The 23,304-nt window shown below is 44.3% G+C and overlaps 1 protein-coding gene across 5 annotated transcripts in view; it reads left to right on the top strand.

Moving 5' to 3' along the window:
• Positions 1 to 3,843, top strand: part of DPYD (dihydropyrimidine dehydrogenase) — a 327,299-nt gene extending 323,456 nt beyond the window's left edge. For all 5 annotated transcript variants that reach the window (XM_048943871.1, XM_048943873.1, XM_048943869.1 and 2 more), the window contains exons 22-23: positions 71 to 211; positions 2,419 to 3,843. In XM_048943871.1, coding sequence (XP_048799828.1) covers positions 71 to 211; positions 2,419 to 2,589 — 312 coding nt within the window. In that variant the 3' untranslated portion in view covers positions 2,590 to 3,843. The remainder of the gene's footprint in view (positions 1 to 70; positions 212 to 2,418) is intronic.
• The last annotated feature ends 19,461 nt before the right edge of the window (positions 3,844 to 23,304 follow it).

The following is a 23,304-nucleotide window of genomic DNA, read 5'->3' as shown; positions in this document are numbered from 1 at the left end:
AGTGCTCCTGTGCAGCTATAGAAACAGCTTAGGTATCTTCTAAATGAGTCAATAATTTTTTTTTCCCTAGGATGTGATTGGAAAAGCGCTGCAGTATATTGGAACATATGGTGAGCTCTGCAACACAGAGCAAGTTGTGGCTCTGATTGACGAGGAAATGTGTATCAACTGTGGCAAATGTTACATGACCTGTAATGATTCCGGCTACCAGGTAAGAGCACAGCTGTAATTAGCAGGAAGGCACAATGAGTTATCTTTCTGCTGCTGGGAAGAAAGAATCCACCTTCTGTTAATGAGCAGGTGGCAAAAGCAGATGTCTAAAACACCGCATTTGCGCCCCAGTGTGCTCCCAGGCTATGCCATATGAGCCCTGTCAGAGCCGTTTGCTCCGCAGCACCCAGTGCAGCTTCTGGGGGACTATTCAAGGATGGGACCGCGTCTCTCTGCTCGCTCTGGGTCACTTTCCTGGCCTCTCCCTAACCACAAGTGGAAATGGTGTTCTTCCGGTGAGGAAGAAAATGAAGGAGATCCATGTTAGAAGGGTCAGATGGAGACAGGAAAACTCCTGGGAGACCTGAGAGCAGCCTTTCAGTATCTTAAGGAGGGCTATAAGGGGACAGGTTCTTTAGCAGGGTCTCTGTGGAATCTATTGTGCATTAAACAATAATTTCCACAGTATTTCTTCCATTCATCACATTACAAGAAAGATTTGTCAAAGACAAACACTTTAACTGAGCAGTGAGTCTCCTCAGAACACCAAGACCTTTTGTTTTTCCTTAATTCAGTTTAATCAATATTGTCTGATGACTTACTTAACTACACACAGCCAAAGAAGGAAGTTTGCCCATCTAAAATCAGCTCCTGTGATTAAAACAACTGTCAGAACAAAGATAGACATGTTTTTTCCATTGATATGAGAAATCCAGTGCTGCATTTCTACAGGATTAGATGATTAGAGTAGTCTTTACCTAAATTTCTTTTTGACACTGCGATCTTCACGGCCTTGTGTCACATTTCCCAGCAAAAGGGAGACTATAGTTCTTGGAGAGCAAAGGACTGTGTCCATATTTAGTGCAGCTTAACTCTGTAACTGGAAAAAATCAGTATCAAAGGCACCAAAGTGTAAAAGCCTAGGAGGTGCTTAGCACAAAAAGTATTTTTCCTTTAATGTTTAAGGAAATGGCAAATAAATTAATTGCAGAGAATTGCAAAGAAATTATTAATTGCAAAGAGGTCAGAAGCCACAGATACCTCAAAATATCCGCTTATATTTGTTTCAAAATATCGACACTGCTCAGCAGAGCTACCATCTTGTAGGGCTCCAGCAGAAGAGCTTTCCCTAACTTGAAGGTGGCACTGCAGTCCAGGACTCCGTCTCTTCAAACTCCTTAATGATGCACATTGTTACTGGGGAGAAAGGAAGGAAACCTAAATGCAAACCAAAGTTTTCTTTGTGCTCAAGCTGAATTAAAACACACAGATTCAAGGTGTTTTGTACCTACTTTGTGCCCTCGCTTTTTCTGCATCCGTTTCATCACTTTCTCCCCTACAAAACCCCAAATGCCACAGGCGTGCCCTGGAGCTGCCCCACAGACCCACCCGCTTGCTCCCCAGCTGCTGGCAGTACCTGGGGACGTATGCAGGCCCAGCTTGGTTGCAGATACATGAGAGTTTGGTTTCCAGGCCAGGAAAGATCTTGTCTTCCTAAAACTCGTAGATTTTCTGCTGTTTATTTTTTTAAAACTTTCCTAGGCTTGTTTCTTAGACACTGGAGCTTTTGCGGTTTTGTGATGCTTTTGTTTATGTTTTTAATTGCCATTTCCATTATACCAGGAGCTTATTTCATTGAGACTTCAATTGTTATTTCACATTCAAATTCACTTATCACACTAATTGGTAATGAGGATTCACTGCATGGAAATGTGAGAAAGAAAGAAAGCTCTGCCTGCCCAAAACTCAGATAGTCCTTTCGAAGACTTGCAAAGGAAAATAATCAGAAGGCACAACATGGTGTGCTTCTCCCCATTTTTTATTAAATTGCTTGTGCTTTGCTGACAATAAAAAAACAGAATAGCCCAGAGGTGCTTGCTGTCAGCACTGCTCTGCAGCTACGGCTGTGTGTCGGTGCTCCCTGGCAGAGGACTGTGCTGACACTGCCTCTGGACAGGGTATCGTCCCTGTGAGCCTGAGCTGCAGGAGTCATCCATTACAGCCCGCTCTGGAGGCTGGGATGGCGTTCCTAATTGCAGAGAGTCAGGGGGCTTCTTCCCTGCCAGCCCAACAGTTGCTATAGCTGCAGCACCGGAGCGCGCCAAGATGTCTCCAAGAGCTGCACTGCAGGAAATGCAGGCACTGAAATGGGAGCGGTTCTGACCTTTCCCGCAAGAGGCATCAATAACGTGACCCTCCCATCCGCAGGCTATCCAGTTTGATGCCGAAACCCACCTGCCCACGGTCACAGACAGCTGCACGGGCTGCACCCTGTGCCTCAGCGTCTGCCCCATCATCGACTGCATCCGCATGGTTCCCAGGACCACCCCGTATGAGCCCCGGCGAGGGCTGCCCCTGGCCCTGAGCCCCCTGTGCTGAGCCGTGCCTGCCCTGCGCTGCCTCACCGCCACTGATCTGCCTTCTAATTAAACCTCAAAATCAACCTTTATGAAAAAAAAAGCGATATTGGGAGTCATTACAGTGAACTGTCTTTTTTTCCAGTTATTATTTTTATGACAATTAGGTTCTGAAATTACAGAAAGGCAGCAATTAGGTGGTTGTAGCTGTCAGTTGTCCACTGTCTGAAATGTAACTTTTTCCTTGCGATCTGTGCCGTAATTTCAAAAGTCCTCTGTAGGCTGTTTAATCTCTATGTAATTTCTGGCTGTAAATATAATTAAGAAACCATTTTTAATGAACTACAAATCAATGTACAAGCTAACAGTTTTCAAGGAGGCATTTTGTAATTAAACATTACATTTCATTTTAAAAGAGTTTCTTAGAAGATGTAATTAACTACACAGCATTCAAACAAAGCGATGTTGCTTCCATTTTTCTATGGGAAGAAATGAAAGGGAATTTAAAATAGGATTTAAGAACTGGATTAATCACTTTCAACTACTACAGCATATGGTAGTGTATTTTTATAATCCTTTCTAATTCTTTCTCACACCAGTCACTTAATAAGAATAAATTTGCTGTACCCTGAGACATGCTGAACTATTCAGATTTGGTGTTGCCTGGGTACCGTCATCCTTACTTTTTTCCCCCAGTGAACACTTGTAACATCTATCTACAAACAGTTAAACCAGCTTATTGCAAAGCCCAGGTTTCATTTTAGGATTTGGAGAAGGGACAACGTGTTTTTTCCGAGCTCATCCTCTAAATAACTTTTTAATTGTGCCAATTAATGTTCCGGAATGTACATGATACAGGTCAGAGATCTGATTAGGTGCAATTGGAATACACACCCAGCAAACCACGTTTGCCAAACATACGTGTATAGGGCAAACTGGCAAGATGATTTCCCCCATTGCCAATTCTTCATAGTTAGTGGTTGCGTATCGCTACCGTGATTTCACAACCGAAAAGAAGTACAGATTTGTCTGTCTCACTGAATTCAGTATTAACCCATTTTTCATTCACAGTAGGAACTTTCTAATATGAATGCATTGCTGTCAGCTTTACTCCACTTAAGAACATAAAGCCTTTAGTTTCATAATAATAATAAATGATCTATTCATTCAATTTCTTATACCCCATATTGTAATCGACCAAAGCTTTGATTAAAAATATTCCAACTTTCCTGGTTTACGATTTGTGCTCCAAATTACAAATAAATATTGAAACCAACTTGTTGGTGTTGAGTTTTTTTTTTGTATTACTTACAAAGCAGAATTTTATTTCAGAGACTTGTCAGGTGGTGTTTCGTGATCTCTATAATGCACTCCAGGAATCATTAATGAGTTAATTTACGTTTACATTATTCCACTAATTGCCTGTAGTGCAGAATGCAGCATGCTCTTTGCCCCTGTTTGGTGTTTCTTTGTCTCCCATTGACGTGTCTTCCTTTTGCATCCTTTTCCCCACGCTGAAGGCTCACCTTGTGACATCCCCTGGCAGGCTCAAGCCTGAAGTCTCCACTAATAGCTTTGTCTTCATACTTCTCCTCACAGTTGTGAATTCTTCATGCTTGAGTAGAAACAGATACTTGTACTGATTAAAAAATATTTGCCTGAAACTCATTTCAAGCTCTTGGTCTTCTGGTAGCTCCTTCTCTCACATGAGTAATAGGAGACTCAGAGAGAACAAGTTGTTTGGTGAGTGTTTGGGGTGAGATCTGGGTGGTCTCAGTCTTCTTTCTGAAAAGCTGGTTGATAAGTACCTGTGCTCTTGAGCAGGGCAGGAAAAAATCAAATCCAGATTTTCTGCAGGTAGCTCTTATATGCTCAGTTAGCAGACACAAGGACCCATGTCTATCCTATCCCAGGCTGCTACCACCTACCTCTTACTTGGTATCCTATCACAATCTTCAAACGCTGTCCCTTCCTCTACTGAAAACATCACATCTGGTAGCATGGCTCCTTTCAAACACAGAGGATGCCATGAAACCTGATTCAATTAAGTGGCTAAACACAGGTACTTCTTTTACATCGCAAATGTAGCAAAAAAAACAGAGCTTTGCTTGTGATAATCAGTATTCCCAGGATATCCAGTGTTCCTAAATTGCTATAAAGTAATCTTTGGAAAATTAGTGATATTCTGTGGCTCAAGATGAGAAACAAGACTATAATTCCATTTAAAAAACAACAACAACAAAACCTAAGAGGAATAACAAGTTATATTGTTCAGATTTCTTTCTTCCCACCCACCCTCTTCCCCACTCCTCCTCTCCCAAGTCCATTAACAGTTTTGGGAAATGCATTCCTGAAGGAATGTGGATAATTTCTACCTCTGACAGTCAGTGATATATCTCTGTGTTGCTGGAACTCAGAGAAATGGCCAGATTTAGGTCTCCTGCAGGTCTTAACACATCAGTCAGATGAGGTGTTAACAGTGGGTAGAGGAAGATACAAAAGACCTGGGAAGAGCTTATACCTCCATCTTGGGGAATCCATCCCACTGAGCACATTCAAGAACAAGGAAACAAATCAGTAAAATCTGGTCCAAGTAAAATCTGGTCTATTTTGCAAATGCTGTAGCCAGTTATTTAAAAAGGGATATGAATTTTCAAAGCATAAAAGGTTCCAAATTAAGCTCATGTATTTCAATGATTTATCTGCACATTTAAGGAATTATGTATTATTAAAGGCATACTGAGCCAGATACTGCAACCCTGACCCTCACAGCATTTAGACATGTTGTCCTGTTGGTAACTGTTATAAAATATTGTAAACTGTATTTGACAAATTAAATAATGATAGAAATGCCACAGCCCATCCTCCTCTGCCGCACTAGCACATTCTTATTCACGTCATATTCCTGAGCAGAAAAAGCTCCCCATGTTCAGTGCATGCTCTTCAGTCCAAGAAATACTTGAAAAGTCTGCCAAATATGCTTGTGTGAATCCCAGTGCACTCATACACGTTCATTGGAAAAAGAGATGTTTTGCCTTGCTAACAGGCTATAGAGGCAGTTTGGTTTTTGGCCTCTAGGATGAACATACTCAGTATTTCCAAGGCACAGCACTGGCAACAATAATAGCTGCACTTGAAAAATTACACAGGATTTTAAAAATATGTATTTTTCATGATTTGAAATGAAACATTAATTTGGTCTCTTAGCAAAATTAAAACCAGTGTTTGTGCACAAACCTGATGGGCAGCCTATATTTCCAGCGTTGCAGCCAATGTATTTATTTGCGCATTGCTCTGATGCTTTACCATTTCTTGGAGGAGGAGGACTCGTTTGCAGACGCCCATTTGCTTGGTCCCTAAAATTGGGCAAGAGAATCACACAGGCTACCTGTCTGGAGTCTTCTGCATTGTCTCTTCAAGGACACAGGAGAGGGCACCCATGGAAGAGACAGCTTGGCAGCCAGCAGCCCCAGAGTCACTCACTGCCCCTGCACCCTCTCCCCATCTTCCCATACGTATTGCTGTCACTGTTAGTTCCTCCAGCTTTGTTATCTCAATGTGGCAAAAGAACTTGCTAGTTCCAGGCAAACTAGCCAAACCCCAACTGAGTGGCAGCAGCTCCATGCTTCATAAAACCACCTTTTTTAACACAGTCCAAGACTGTAGCCTTAGAAATATAATGGTAAGCATGGATTTTTCTTGTCAAGAAGAAGATCCTGCCAACACATTCTGTATGTATATCTACTGTAACAGTGAGGTTGAACACATTGTTAAATTTTTATATTTTTCGACATTTCCTAGTAGAAAATATTTTTTTAGATAAAGTATTTATTTTATTGGCAACAGTTTCCCTTCACTAGGATGCTCCACTTCTTTGATGAACTGTGCAAGATAAGTTTTCATTGGCAACATCTGGCAACCTGGCAGTATCTGTAGGCAGCTGGATTGGTAGTTGTAGTGTGGCTGCTGGGCCTTTCAGTTAATTAGGCTGCTTATGGGCCATCTGGGTCACTTGTCTCTGCTGTTGCCATTTTTCTTTTCTGAAGAACTGTGCACTCTGTGGTCATTTCTTCAAGAGAATGTGCCTGCAGCCTTTGTGGCTGGGCTTTCCCAGCTCATCTTTTTTTTACACCAAGCACATGACATTACAGCACAGTTAAGGTTGCTCCTTGGTATGACTACCAGCCACCTCAGGAGTTCTTCACTTGCATTTCAGCCAAGAAAGAAACAAACACACTGGATGCCTCCATGGGTAGCACACATTGTGCCTGCAGGCCTCCCCAAGGCCACACTTCTCACCTGCCTGGTCCGTAGCCACAGCCCTCCTTCTGCTCACTGAAGACAGGGTTAGGGCTTGTCTCTGAAGTCTCCACATGTATTTGTTGAGAAATAGGGTTTGTGGGGAACCAAACTCCCATTGTTGTGCAGATGAGATGGCCTGCAGATAAGAGGCAGCCCTTTTGTGCAGGTACACACCAGAGATCTGTAAGTCTGAGTTTGGTGACAGTCAGAGGCTTCTGCCATTCGTGTGGGTGTACTGCATTCTCATTTATTTTAGGAAGGGTGAGCAATAGGACATTTGACAACTCTGACGCAAACAAGAGAGGCAAAGCGAAGGGCAGAGATGCTTGGCTGCATGGCCATCCCCATCCCAATGGAGGCAACAGGGCCACATGGTGCTGACTGCCCCAAGTAGGGGCTGCAAGGGCTGCCCAGGGCTGTCGTGCTCTGCTTTGGCTTCGCGAGATTCAGTCTGCCCTCTGCATTGCTGCAGGGCCCCGGTCAGCCCTTGCATCGCTTTGATGTTAGAACAAAAACAGGACTGTGGAGGTCCTTTTTTGAAGCCTTTAAGAATTATTTATATTATTTGATAAAATAATACGAAACGCAAGTGAAACAGAAATAAATTCTACTTTGCATAAGGATAAATATGTATCGAGGCGGTCAGCAAAATTGTGTCTTGGTGTCTCAGGCAGCTCTGCAGTGATTTCCTGCACAGTCACGTGATGTGTAATTGCAGGAACTTCCCCTTGTACATATTTGCTGTTTCACCATCGCATGAAGAACGGTCTTTTAAAAAGCCTCACTCCGCACTCTATCGATCTTTTCTTTTGATTGTGTGTAGGTAAGCCCCTTTTGTAAGTTTTATGAGGTGCAAACATATATGCTATTTTATGCTACCAGTCTATTTATTGGATTAGCTTCAGGATTTGATGCAAAAGCTTAAGATGATATTGAAAACACATATCACTTCTATTGTAGCTAAGAAAATCAGCTTTAGAATTAGAGAGACCTTGTAGCAGGCATTATGTATAGCCCTTTAGCTTTTTAGCAAGGCTGTTCTTTGTTGCTATAGCAACCGAATTAACCATTTCATTAATATAATGGAATAAAACACATTTATTCATTTTTGCACTCACGGGTAATCCACATTCAGCTTTCAGCATACTTGTCAAGCTGTGTCCCTTTCACCTCAGCCCCTGATATTTCCTCAGCGTTTCCAAAGGGCTTTTATTTTAATTTTTCCTCATTGGGGAGAGAGTGAGCTGTTGGTTTTGAAGAATGTTATATTTTTGTAATTAAATTTACCTCCGTTTCATTGGCTAGCTTCCATTTAGCATCCCTTAAGTGGCAAAGCAGACTTCACAGGCAGCATTCGGCGCGAGGAAGCCGAGGTGTTCTTCACAACAGAAAAGAACAAATCATTTAAAACACTGAAGGCCCCCTGCCCACGCACAACTCGCGGGCTGGGCTTGGCGTGGTGAGTCCTACTGCAAATACTGACAGTACTCAGCTGTGTGTGCTGCCCAAACATTCCCGGTGCTGAACTGCAGTGTGAGAAGCAGATGGAGTGCTACATTCTTTGTTTACCCTGGTTTTAATGTTTCCCAAGCCATGCCCACACTTCGTGATGGTTATTGAAATAATAGCTTAATTAAAACAGTAAGCTCACCATCAGCACAAGGAAGCAGGAGTGCTCCACGCACGCGGCATGGCAGAGGCAACACCAGCCTGTGTTTACATTGCTCTTCTCAAGAAGGGCCACTTCTCTCCTTCCTCTGTGCTTCGTCCCTGCTGAGCTGGTGCAGCGTGAGAGTGGCTGTGCTGAGGCATGCCCCTTCCCACACTCCCTTCCAGTTCAGATTCTGGCCAGTAGAAGTGATGAAAAGCAGGACTACCAAGGCAGATAGGGCACAGTCGGCCATCGGAGACCTCCTCAGCTGGCACATGCCACCTGCTAGTGGCATGCTCAGGCAGACACCGGTTCCAGGCTAGTACTTAAGTGACTGCCCTTCCAAAGCATGGACTGATGCAAATTCATGGGCCAAAGTGCAGCCTGTGAAATTCATTAGTATTAACAATTCCACATCTGAAGTCATTGCAAATGAAACAGAGTAGCTAATGCAGGAGGTTGGGTTGGTCGGTTGTCTTCTTTTTTCTTCATAGATTTCTAAAGTTACAAATGTGAAACTGGAGTTTTACTGGAAACAGAGCAGATGTGTAAATGATTTTGAGAAATGAGTTAATTAACTTTGAATGTATAATCCCTTTCATTAAAAAAAACAAGGCATAGAAGTAACTGCACAATAGCATATTGCCTTCTTTAAGACTGCTCATTCATTGCTGTTTGAGTGAATGTATAAATCATATAATCTACAAGGGCCGGTAGGTTCTGTGCCACTCACATGTGCTGCTTTCCCTACCTGAATTACATGGTAAATGCTTCCTCCTACGTGGCTCATTGTGTGAGATGTGCCCCGAGCCCCCAGAGCAGTCCGCTATGCAGCTGGGAAGAGAAAGGCCCACAGCCCACCCTGCACACAGCACCTGAGCACAAAGGCTCTGTGCGTGCTGCAGGCAGCACTGGGGCCACATCTTCCTCCTGCCTTTGTTTCTCTGTGCACTGAGAGCACTCTCCCAGCTGCCCACTAGCACAGCACTAATTTAATTTTACTGGCACTCACTGTGATGCTGGAGGTGAGGCATTGGAATGAGTGAATGTTGCGTTAATGATAAGCCTTTGAATCAATAGCCTACTTTTGGGCAACTTGTGATTTGGTGCAAGTTTAGCCGGAAGAACATCTCCTTTAGTGGTTAACAAAGAGCTTGTGGTTTCCAACGGCACTGCAGCCAAACAGAAGAGGTCTTTCTGCACACAGAGGCTAGCAGTGGCACGAGGACATATACATGCCTGTGGGTTTTCTTCAACCTTAGCAATTCTCTCCTATCCTTCACTACAGCATGGCACTTCTTAAAATAACAGGTAGGTGCTTCCAATGTTTGAGAAATAAGGCAGAGTGGTTTGGTTGGGGCCCTCACCTGCAGCCCATTGGAAATCCTCTTGTCCAGGCAAGAGAAGAAATAGCAGCATTTAAAGCTAAGGCACCCAAACAAGGGCTGCACAGCCACTTCCCTTTCCCTGGCACAGGCTCCTGACCCCCGGGACTGATGAGCGGCACTGCCCAGAGCCGCAGTGCCCACCATCAGCATTGCTGCTATGGGGAACCTGGCAGTCTCTTAACCTCCTTCTGCATCTGTAAAATGAAGGTTAAAAACTTGCTTGCCTCTCTCCTGAGGGCTGTTGTATGGTTGATTAACACTTGAACAATACGCTGCGTCTGTTCCAAGCTGAATATTATTTCACCATCTAGCGCGGAGCCTCTATAAATCAAGCCGTGGTGGCTGGCCCAAAGCCAAACAACCAGGTGAGCACGAGGGCCACTAAAGACACTGTACAGCCCAGCAACAGGCACAGAGAATGGCCGACGGCTGCTGCCCTAGGGCTCTGTCAGAGCGCCGGCAGCCGCCTACGAGCAGAGCCAGCCCCGGGCCGGGCCGCTGCTGGGGGAAGAGCGGCTGCGGGCGTGCGCCGACGGCCGCCTCTCTTTCCCGCAGCAGAGGGCAGCGTTTCTCCAGGTCCCGCTAAGAGGAGAGGGGAGCGCCCGCTCAGCGGCTGCGGGCTGCGCGGTGCCCCGCTAGCTGCTGGGCTCGGGTAATGGAGGCAGAAGCAGTCTAACGCGAGATGCAAACTACCTCCTGCCTTACAGCCCGTAGCCAATACCGCGGAAAGCCTGCGCACTCGGTGCGACAGAACTTTCCAAGCTTAACTATTTCCCCAACAGCCCGAGGGCTTGCAGCGGTACCTGCGATCCTAACATTTGTGCTGCGACAGACACCGCTTCTCTGGTCTTACATCAACATTCGAATACCGCCTGTTCCTGCCATCTGCGTTGCCCTTCAGTAATGAAGAGAGGTGTAACCTCCAGGTTAGGGCAGCACACACTGATGAGTAACTAATTCAGAGAGATTTCTTTCTCTACTTGGGTGCCTGGATTCATCCCAGTTATCTATAGTAGGATTTGAGGCCTTAGAAGCAAACTGCTTCCCCCCGTAGCTCACCACAGCACCTCGGACTTGGCAGAGCTCCCCTTTGCCTGCTGCAACAACTCAGGTGTGGGGCCATTCATTACGTTAATTGAACTTTCCAGTCCACATGGGTGTGGATGAAGCAAGAGGCCAGCAAGGGTCTGGATACCAGAATAAAATTAGCATCACAAGAAGAGAAAGGAAAGTGTTACTGTTTTACCAGTGCTGCTGAATTGGGCAGACGGAGCTAAAAATAGATGAGAGATGTCTGTATTATAGCAGAACGAGGATGACTTCATGCTACTTAAGCTGAAATGGTATTTTGCTGCATGAAATGTTAGGTGTATAAACAGTGCCTTATATGTACTCATCTGCAATATAGACATGTTTATATATGTATGTTCTATATAGTACAGATTTCATATAGGTCTAGACAGATGTTAATTATTACTCATTGCTATGTTTCTAAGCACGTCATTTGAAACACTGATAAAAAGCTATCCGTGGATCTAGCTCCAAGGCTAGCTCCAAATACTTTCTCTGTAATGTATGCAGCCCAAAGCCTAGCTTTGAAGGGGGGGTGCGTGTCAGCAGCACAAAAGGATGTGCCCCTGAGTTGCCTGGTGAGAGCCAGCTTTACTTTGAAGTTGTGTGCAGCCCTGCCATGGGGGTAACAAAATGGCTGTTAGGACCCAAGGAATCCCTACTCACTGTACAAGATGAATTTCCTGCCCTTAAACTACCAGCTTGTAGATCTGCTCCTCTTCCAAGGCCAGGCCTGTGTCTAGACTGAAAATAACACAAAAAATCTGTGCTATCCTCCAAATTCAAACAACCCCTTAGGGATCTAATCCCTCTATGTGATGTCTTCACTTATCAGCACACTGCCACCAATACCAACCCATCAGGACAGTACCAAGGGATGGGAACGATGTGAAATCCAAACCTCACACGGGCCCTCATTGCACCAAAAGAAGAGGTGCTGAGGCTGCTTCCCCACCGCGACAGAGCTCACAGACAGCCCCAGAAGCTGCCCCTGGGTTGAGTGAACTCCCTAGGCTGCTGCCACTGTGGTGCCCAAAGCAGGGCTCAACCTCACTGCTCTGCCCACAGGCTGCAGCCTGCTGTACCCAGTAACTCATAACCCCTGCCTTACCTGTGCTCACAGCCTTGCATGCCTTCCTTTGCTTTCACTGCAGTAAAAATAGCACGACTGTAAGCAACCTCCCTGCCACTGATTCAGAAGCATATTACTGTAGCACAGATGTACTTCAGGGTGAACACAAAGGCATCTTCGTTCTCCATTGCTCTGAAGTCAGTGGCTCTCCTCTCCTCACCATTGCAGGACATGTCTCAATGCTACCTGTGGGAGCAGGATGGGGAAACAACCTGAATACTGACTCTGCTAGAAATGGCTCCTCATCTCTGTTCTGCAGTATGAACAGAGAATGCCAGAGCCAAAATGGGAACTGTAGTGCAGGTCAGTGTGGCATGCATGCAGATACTCTGATGGCTAGTGTGCAGTAATTACCTGTGATTATTGCACAGTTCAGCTCATGAGTCAGCCAGGCGTGCTTTCTGCTTCTGAAACATCATTTCACCCCACACACCTTTCTTGACCTCATACACTCTGCTTCTTTGAAGACACCTGTGCATTCTGTCAGCTTTATGCATTAATCACACTGCTTGCTCATTACTGCACACTCCAAATCAAAATTAACATCACCTTGTGTAATGCCGAAGCCAGCAGCTGTCTCGAAGCAGGGCGACAAGATGACCCCTGGGTCCAACAGCCTCCACAAGAGTCCAGACAAGCCTGGAGGTGCCTGGGTCACAGCTTACTGCCATGCCCTGGAGCCAGAGCCCTCCACAGGGCCACAGGACACATGTGATGCCCCAGCTCTGTCCTCAGCCCCTCCATTCATTTTCCACGGCCTGGGCACCCTGCAGCAGCTGTTCACGTGGCTAGAGAAAAAGGAACGAGCTAGGAGGGTTTCATTCTTTGCTGCACTTGTTAATTGAAAAATATCACTTTAATTCAATAACAACATATGTTGAATAAACATAATAAGCCGGTGGTAGCAGAGTGATGATGCTATGCTGTCACTTCTGCTTTAGCCTTTCGGGTTCAAATGAGTGTGTTGTCAAATGACTCCTTTATAGTATTTGCCAAAACATGTTTACAGAAAGGCTCCGGCACAAGTGTACTGCACCATGCCAAAGCCACCAGCGTGCACGTGCCAGGGAGCCCAGCGGCCAATGGGGGGGGGGCACCAGGACAGCACAGGAGAGGCTGCTCTGGAGAAAGGGGAGAGGGCACACACCAGTCACTGGGGCATTTCTACTGGCAGTCAGCTGGAAAGATGCAGAACTTATCTCACAAACAGGACTGCTGTGAACTTGGTAAGAGCTTGCAAGTTTTAGCATTTACAGATGCCTTCATTTGGCAGTCATAATTATTATAGGAACCACTAATCTGAAGGGAGCTAGAGGCTGCCAGAAGAAAAGTATTACAATTAGACCAACACCTCAATCCATGAGTGCTCATACCTTAGTACCACCCATGTTACAAGGATGTTGGATTTTCCATGGTTGGGAGCCCACTGTCTATTATTCCCCTCTTTAAATCCCATCAGCCAGATGTGCTGCAAAGGCTCCCGCTGCCATGGACAGGCTGGCTGGGGACACTGAGTGACGTGACTGGGAGCTGGGCTGGGCCAGGGCCAGCATACTCAGCTGCAGCTCTCCAGAGAGAGCACCTGCAGAGTAGGGCAAAACCCACATTTGCTGAAGGCACTGTTTTGGTCCAAGGTGGGGCTGTTGGCAGAAGGAAGTCTAATCTGCCCTTCTCTCACCATTGTCCTAAAAATGTTTGTTATGGATGGAGAGGTTTCAAATTCAAGCTCAAGGGCACCATCTCTCAGCAATAAAAGCTGCCCCCTGCTCCAGAAGTGGCTTCTAGCCTTTCCTGGCACCACTGCTCCTCTGCACCAGGAGGCATTATGGTTCAGCTTAGGTTCAGCAGCCACCTTAGTAGTGGGAGATCTCACTGTTGTCTCTGCACCTATTAATGGTTAATTACAGGAGGAAGAGCTCCAATAATCTATCATGTGCATAAAATACAGAATTTGGCAGAGCTCCAGAGAGTAACTGTCAGAGAACACTTGTATTTTGAACAGATACTAAGTCAGGACACCTCATTCCAACAAACAGATGTAGAAAAGGTTTAACATCTCTACCTCTTGCTGGAAAATGTTTCCATCAGCAACAGAGCAACAGTCCTCAACCACAAACTTCAACAGAACAGCAACAGTAACAAAAAGTTCCATTACTAAACTAACTCTTGATAAATACCAGATTATTTCCAGACAGTTTTGCATGCAACTGCTAGATGTAATTTGCAGAGTGAGTGCCAAATTGCCATACTAATTATTTCTGGGCTGATATTCCCTCTGTGACATGGTAGCATTTGGAGAATGGGGACTAACCAACAAGTGAAGTGCTGAAGTGGGAGATTACTAATAGGGCTTCTGAGAAATATCACAAATACTAACGCAAATACCTCCTCTTCACACACACACTCTCTATTTGCACCAAGCCAACCCAATGCACACAACTGCCCTACCTCTTTGTATCTTCTTGGCACCACTACTCAGGCAACTAGCGACTACCGGTTGTGGGCACAGTATCAGGGTGCCCATGCAGGGCACTGCAACCCACCCCATGGCCAGGCCAGGCCTCAGCCCTGCACACACAGTGCCTGATAGTGTGCCTGACTCTCAGCTTTGCACTGTTCTGGGAAGGTGGCGGGGCCAGCAAGAAGTTCACTTAATTTGAGTCTATTAGCAGGTCGGTGTCTGCTTTTATTCCTGCTCTCTCGCTAGCAGTTTGTTCTGAGTCAATTTATCAAATTGGATGCTTCTGCACACTGCATAATATGAAATGGAATAGAAAAGCATTCCTGCTGTACTGTAAGGTTTTTTGCTTTCCACTCCTTTCCTCTGTCTTATTTTCCCATTTTTGCTGTTGAGCCAGTACTCTACCAAGTTTAAGCAGCATAATTTTAGTCTGGCACTACAGACACAGTGATTAGTGAAAAGAAGCAGGGAAAAAAAAAAGAGTAGGTTGGCGTTAAAGACTTTTAGGTCATATTTTTCTTCTGTTAAAAAGAGAATTTATATGCATTAAAAGACTAATTACTGAAAGTAAAATATCCATTTAATATCTGATGGGAAACAAATCATCACATTGCTTTGGATTTTGAATATCAGCAAGTTGATGGTTGATAATGAGATTTGACCGAGAAAATAAAAAGTCCAAAACCTGCAAGCAGTAGCAGCAAGGATGCAAACGATGTTTGCTAAAATGCCAGCCATTCTCCCTTTGCTGCACGTTCAACTGTAGCAGGATCTTGAGGCCAAGGGAGTTATACTCACAGCAGGGGCTACTGGGACAGATTGGATGGCTCAAACCATGCTGGCTTGAGAACACCACCAGATCAGTCCTTCATTGCAACAGCATGACGGAAACAGATTTTAATTTAATTTGCACCACCATAAGGCCATAGACATCTAATGGCTGGCATAAGTGCATAGGACATCAGTCACACCAGGAGGCCTGCTGCTCTGCGTGCCATGGGCCTGCCAGGAGGCCACAGCCATTCCCAGACCACAGGCTGGGTCTCACCTCTCAGCACTGCTCCCTGAGAACCGCACCTCCAAAGAAATTGCATCCATCCTGATGGAGATCTAACGTGGGCACACAGAGTTTCCTTTGAAGTGAGGGGCCCACAAGCTTACTGTGCCAACCAATTGTCTCTTTTTAATTTTTTCTGTGTGTTTGTTTACATGCACTTAGTGCTGCAATTGCTTTAGGGTTGCCTCAGAGCAAGATGAACTCAGCCATGGTTTAGCCTGGCGAAGGCTAATCTCATTATGGCTAATCTTGTTTACCATGTGTACTGCTCATAAAGCAATGCTTGCTGTTAGCTCATGCTCTCCCCAACAGCAACCCCTTAAAGATACCCACAAGGGCTGTACAGGGTAGTGACAACCCATTCCCACCCAACCTAACACCTCATCCTGTTAGGAGAAGGCGGGCAGCAACTCTCTGTGCTCATAGCAGTAGGCTGGGGCCTGCCAACCCCACAGCACATTATCTTGGCTGTAAACTCTCACACCGTGATTTTGCCCCACAGAGACTGGTCACCAGCAGCCTCACTGGCTTCTGGATGCCTTTAGTAATACAGTTCAACTCTGCTGCAGCAGAACCTTGCCTAAAGGAATGATGCAAACCTTTTCCCCATTACCATCTCAGTAACGCGCCTAACACGCAGCTCTCTGCCTTTTGCAGATGGCTGCAGGAGGATACATGCAAGAGGAGTACTCCTGCTGCTGGCTTCTGTTGTCTCCAATGAGGTTTCTCCTCCCAGCTGCCAGCCCTGTGGGATGGAAGCACCCCATGCAGCCCCAAGGAGAGAGAGCCAGCTGGTGTCCCTGCCCATGTGGCTGGATGAGAAACCACTTCCTTCCTCCCACCACAGAAGCAGGGCTACTGCTCTGCATTCTGCTTTTGTTTTCTCTCCTGTGCTGTGCTTTCCGATATGCCATCAAATGCTCACACTCCTTTGGAGTTCAGCTGAGTTGGACCATGCTGCCATACTGCCAGCCTGGTGCAATAAAGGATTGCAGAACATTTTTACAGGAGGAGGATTGTGCTCATTTAAAACAAAGGTTTATTTTCCTAAAGATCTGGACTATTTTCTTATTTTCACTTTGAATCTTAGCTGGTCAATTATTTTGTGTTATGGTGTCCTAACAGGTGATGATGTTCTATTCACTGCATCATCTGTTGGTATCACCAGGTAACGTAACTGTCCAAAGTTTCCTGTTTTCAGATCACTTGCTGAAGCAGCAAGGATGGCTGCCTCTTAGAACTCACTGCAAGACACTGTTTTGTCTAGACCAGTGTCTGTTTCCTTTCAGCAGTTGAGCTTGTAATTACTTTTAAATTGCAAGATAAACATGGTTGTTTATATTATTTCCTAAAAAAAGATGACCGTAGTCAATATTAAATCAAGAAGTTTTAAATAAACTTTTTTTAAGTGAAATCATTGCTTCCTTTTCTAAAATAGAAAGATTCCAAGCAAAACATTTTAAATCAGAATATTCAAGTCTGTATCCAACATCAATTTAACAAAAGTCTATTGTTTTCTATGAAAAAAATTAACTCCATCAAAGCAATCATTTCCCAGTCAGCCCCACTTTGGTTCATTTCCTAGCAGAGGTACAAGAGGAGAGCTGCCCCTGATGCCTGGCTATGGAGGGACAGGAAGATGTGATGTTGCCACTAGCACCCTCCAGGGTCATCCTGATGCACCCACTGCAGGCCAAAGAGGCATAAGTCAGTGGAAGTGCTGCCCTTTGACACAAGGAGGCTGTCCAGGCACACTACCCCACTGCCTACACATTTCTTGAAGACCTTCAGGGATGGTGACTCCACACCACTCTGAGTAGCCTGTTCCAAAGCCTGACCAGTTTCTATGGATACATTTTTCTTAGTATCCCACCTGAGTCTCCCTTGAAACAACTTAAGACCATTACCTCTAGTCCTGTTGCCATTACTTGGGAGAAGAGGTTGACCTCCACATCACCACAACCTTCTCTCAGGGAGCTGTCGAGAGTGATAGGTTCTTACTTGATCCTCCTCCAGACTAAGCAGTCCCAGTTCCCTCAGATGCTCCTCATAAGACTTATGCTTCGTTGCCCTTCTCTGGACACACTCCAAGATCTCAATTACTTTCCTGGGCCCCTCTCTGGTGAGGGGTGCAAAACTGAACAGAGTGCTCGAGCTGTGATCTCACCAGTGCCAAGCAGAGGGGGATGATTCCCTCCCCACTCCTGCTGACTGCACTGTTTCTGATACACACCAGGATGCCATTGGCCTTGGCCGCCTAGGCACACTGCTAGCTCACATTCAACCAGCTGTTGGCTAACACCCCCAGATCCATTTCCTCCATGCAGCTTCCAACCACTCTGCCCAAGCCTGCAGTGTGTGTAGGGTTTCTGCATAGGCCTGAACACGTCTTTTAGCAGCCATAAGAAAGACACGTCTGGAGTGTGAGCATGGCCAGAGAGCAGAGCCACGGATCAGATCCCTCCCATTTTTTTTGCCTGAAGGCACTCTGCCTGCAATTCACTATCAGGTGCCTTGATGTTTTCTCCAGCTTTGGCAAATGCAAGCACTGTGTTGCTTTCAGTCCCTGAAAGATACATGAAATGAAGATCAGAGAGCTGTTGATGGTTTCTATACTGAGATATTTTTAATCTTTTCCAGGATCCTGCACATTATGCAGCCAAATGGCAAGGGTGATAGTAGCAGCTATTAGCGGAGAAATATTTGCAGGAATTGCATGGGGCTGATGGCTTAGCTGTAAGCCCATCCTAGAGAACTTGATTGAAATTTAAAGATGCTTTGGCAGATGCTGTTATTTTCAAAGAGTGAAGACATCAAAGCATGGTTTGTACCACTCATTTTACACTCTTTATGCTCTGTATTTCATGCATTTATATGCAAACAGTAACAAATATTAGTTTATACATTTATAAGGTGCCATTTTAAGGGATAATGCTTCCCAAAGATATATCTATCAAATACCTTAGAGTTAGACTATAAGATATTGACTGAATTGTTTGTATGTAAAGGGCAAAAGGTTAAATAAGTAATAATTGTTTGCCATTCTATTCATCCCTTCAATGTACAGAAGTCCCTTCAAGCATGTAGTTATGCTTTACTGTTCTAGAGACTTTCTGCAGGAACAAAGTATTTGATAAGCACTGTGAATATGTAAAAAAAAAAAACACTATTAAAAAACGCACTGCATTGAATTTGTTTCCATTTCTTTCCTATGGCTTCAGCAAGGAACTAAGGAGCAATCCATTGCAATAAAAATTGGTTATTTCTGTCTAATATCAGTTAAAAAAAAAATTCTTCCTTACCCATCTTATCTTAAACTATGATTTTTCCAGTTTCTTGGTCTCCAGTGCCAGATTTGAAAAATCTGGATATTTAAAGGAATTACATTGAGCTCTACTACAGCTTTCTCTGCAGGTTTTGGCAGCTATTCCAACAAAAGCAGTAAATAGGGAGAAGCTGGGGACCTGGCACATGACAAATGGGGCTGGAGATGAGCACTCAGAGCTGGGATGCACCCAGGCGAAAGAGGCCAGCAACAGAAATGATGGACGCAGCTGGGGCAGGGCAGGAGACAGGGCTTGCTAGGGTAGCATTTCAATTTAAGAAATCCAGAAATATGTCAGCACCTTGAAATTTGGATACCTGGAAAGTGGTACTAAACGATGACTACAGAGTCTATCAAATGAATCCCATGAGGACAGTTTTCAACCTTAAAAAGACGAAGCATTGACAAAGAAATAATGTTGTATACGCTACTACCCTGGCATTCCTCATTCATAAATGCTCGGGCATGAACTGCTCTTCCAACGAGATGCACATTCAGCATTACAGACCTAAATAAAAATATGGCAGAAGGTGCTGAGCAAATCTGGGACTGATGAAAGGGCCAGAGAATATGAATGGAGTGAGCAAAAGAGACCATGGAGAGATTCAGAATGTAGGCCAAGCTCACACCGCACTTGCAATCAAGTGTTTACTGTCTGCCCCCAGAATCACTCTACTCCCATCCGTGTTCCCTTCAGCCTGAACAATGCAACATTTCAATCTTCTTTAAATTCAAGGACACCGAGTCCCTGAGTGCCCTGCTTGCTAGCACTGAATGGGAAAACAAACCTGCCTGGGCCTTAACAGCATCTTAGCTTACGTCAGTGATGCAGAACATATTGCTTCAAATGCATATTCTTCTAGGGGTGCCATCCATCCACCCTGACAAGAAATAGAGCGCTTCCTCCCTTTATCATGTCTGAGAGGAAGAAATGTGTGAAGCAAAGCTAAAAGTGTGAAATGCAAATGGAAGTCACCACATCATGGTAATACATTCCTTATACTGTCTAGTAGCATTGCAGGGATACAGGTTGGGTATGCTAATGTCCCCAACAGATGGCATGCTGTTGCTGCCTACGCAGAAGAGGCACAGGAGCAAGACATGACACACAAGGGGCAGTGTACCACTGGCTGTGCTCCACTGCCATGGAGCTGGGGACAGGGGATCAGCACTCGGAGCCTGTGCTGCTGGAGGTGGTATAGGCTGCACTTGTCAAACAAGTGAAAAAGGATTCATGTGTTGTGGGTTCTTTTATTTGGCAAAACCACTTTAAAAAATAACGCTTGATAAAGTACAGGACTAATATTATAGTAATATAATATAACGTGGAGATGGGCATCCACATTTTCTTTTCCTACAAACACTTATGTACAAAGGTGTAACAGAAATTCTGCATATAAGAAGAGTTTTCTTGTTCTACTTAGGCCGCACCTTGGTAAGAAGGGCATACATAAGCACCGCTAGCATCCCAATGTTTCTCTCAGCATATCTTGTTTTCTGTCAGTATGGACCAAATAATAATTCGGAATGAAAAACTGAGTCATGGCAAAATGTTACGCTATTTATTTAACTGCCTTCACTGGGAATGACTGCACTGCATCTCATTAAAACAAAAAGTCATAACAACTGAAATAGTTACAAATATCTAGAGCTTATAAAAGGCCTAATTTGAGCCAGCAGTCCTTTCTAAACATTCCCAAGTGATGACATTATTATATTTTCATTCTTCCCAAAAAAGAATTGAGATAAAAACCCACTGAAATACCATACATGGTTTCAGTTCTTATTTACAAACCGATCATGGGCCACCTGAAAGACATGGAAGAAGACTGCCTGATCTCCTTGCTGGGTAAACCCTCTCAGACAAGCCCTGTGGGAGCAGCGTCCAGGCTGCTGCTGTGCTGACCACACGTGCTCTGACCACAGCTGTCCCTGGTATCCCAGGGGCCATCCTGGCTCTGCCCTTCCTCTGCCACCTCACGGCAGTGCCAATCCCCATGTCCTTACGTGGTGGCACCAGATTGCCACAAAGCCTGAGGTAGCCTGCTGTCTTTCAGGTATTTATGCTGTCAGGTTGATTTGAAATTCTGTGGTACAGCTGGAAAGTTCAAAAAGAGGAAAAGCAGCAAGCTAACAAGTCTATAGCGTGAGAGCATGGCTCTCCTTTCCTTGGGAAATGGAGCTGCAGTAACTGCACTGCTTTGATCCCTGAAGAAGCTGTGTGAGAATAACTTAATTATTGAGAAGTGTTGAGGATTCAAGAATGTCATTGGTGGCAACTTCGGAATGTCGATCATTTTTATACAGTGGAAAATACTACATTTAGTTTTTGAATAAAAGAAATAAAAAGCAAAGAATGTCACTGTCAATGTTTTGAGCTTTTTTTTCTGCTGTATGTTTTAAGTGCTTAGAGCACAGAGGGCAAACATCCTGGTGCAACCTCTGCAATCTTTAAAACCACCAGTGAGAAACAGTACATGGTATCACAGACACATTAACAAATATAAAACCAGTTTTACTATTAAAACAGGTTTGCTAGTAAATGATTAGTAAACTGCTCATTTGCTTGTCCAGAACATGATCGCTTCTGCTCTCACTCAAATTAAAATTAAGTCTCTGTGAATGCAAAACCCGTAGGAAATGGTGTCAATAAGGTAAGCTAGCCTGTACAGCTAGCCTGTAGCACTTTGGATGCTGAGCTGTAAAGGGAGGGCCAGGAATCAGGATACAGCTTTAGAAATCCTATGTGTGTGGAAAAGTAAATGTCAAACTCAGACTTTTAATGAAGGTAACTTTCTCTACAAGATTAAATGAACAGGACAGGACGACACTGGTCTTGTACCAAACTACACTGCTGGGATAGCAGACTGGCACCAGCAGATAGGCAGGGATAGAACTGTATTGTCTTGGCTAACCTGGAATGGCCCAATCCCAGATGGTCATGGTTTATAGAGTAAAATTATCACTCTGAAAGCAAGGATAATTTGGAGTCACTTCAGAAGCCACATGAGGAAAAACTAGTCCTTGGCATCTTTTAAATTTGACTTCTACTACACTTAGACATATGCTCTGTAAACTTTTGATAAGAGCTGGAAAACATCCACAGAGAATCTTCCTGCTTCACATGTTGCCTTGACTTCTAGATCCACTCGATGGTTCTGGACTTGCCAGAATTCAACCTGTGCAGCTCTCACCTAACTCCTCCTGTAGGCACTCATTCCAAAACTCAGACCCCTCAAAGCCTTCTTACAGCCACTGGGGCACACAGGAGACGGTCCCCAAAGTTCTGTGGTAAAATCAACAGGGAAAGGTCTTTCTTTCAGTAAGGGTGTAACCACCAATGTCCTACCAGTTTGAGAAGTAAAATAGGTAATGTTCCCAGAGTCCACAACCCGATTGTTCTGCCTACCCTAATTTGAAAAAAAAAAAAAAAAAAAAAAGATGAAAACTGTGTTGAAAGAATTCAATAGAACAAACTATTTGCATATGCCAACTCTCTTATTAATCTCCTCTTCTGCTCTTAAAGGCCACCGATGTCTCAGCTTGATCCAATTACTGCATTGTACAGCTCATCACATAGACCATTTTTATTCTCTCCTTTTCTTCAGAGCTGAACCTCATTAATGGGAAATGTGACAGGCCCAGTCAGTGCTAAATCCAAACTCACAGGTTAGTTCTGTATTTGGAAGCAACCTTAGGTTTTTTGAACCTTTATTCAACACAAAAGCCTCTTAGCACTTGCATGCTTTAATGGATTTGTGCTATTTACAGTAATTCTATATTCATCTTTTTTCCTCCACAATCACCTCTAATAAAGTTCATATGTATATATGTATGTTTGTATAATTCCATACTGCCTTGGAACATCTTTCAGTACTCTGGAAAAACATTAGAAATATATTTTTCAATGAATCGAAAAGACCCTTGCACTTTTTTCACTCTGCTATTCTATATGAAAGAGATGCTTGATGAGAAAATGCAGCTGTAACATATCTTTAAGCCTGAATCAATCTGAATAGACAGAGGTCCTATTTTTCTATATTCTTCTTGTTTTTCAATTTTAACTCTCTTAGTAATACAACAGGAAATAAGCCATAGTTCGTCTACAAAAGCTTTTAAAGAAAAATGAGTACTTGAGCTTTCCCAGGTCAGAACATTTCCACTGTAACATTTCAACATAAACACATAGCAATGGCTTATGTGCTAATTTAACTCCTCAAGAGTAAAATAAAAACTTTTAAAAGCAATGCAGTGTGTGTGCTGTGGACCTCTAGCACAGCCCCATTGCTCAGTGCCCTGACCGCAGGGCTTTCAGCACTGGTCACTGGTACTCCCTCCTGAGGCAGATCC

The sequence above is a fragment of the Lagopus muta genome, chromosome 5 (assembly GCF_023343835.1).
Source record: "Lagopus muta isolate bLagMut1 chromosome 5, bLagMut1 primary, whole genome shotgun sequence".
In the NCBI taxonomy this organism is placed as follows: domain Eukaryota; kingdom Metazoa; phylum Chordata; class Aves; order Galliformes; family Phasianidae; genus Lagopus; species Lagopus muta.
Note: the sequence above shows the minus strand (reverse complement) of the source record. Positions and strands in the feature narration are given on the sequence as shown.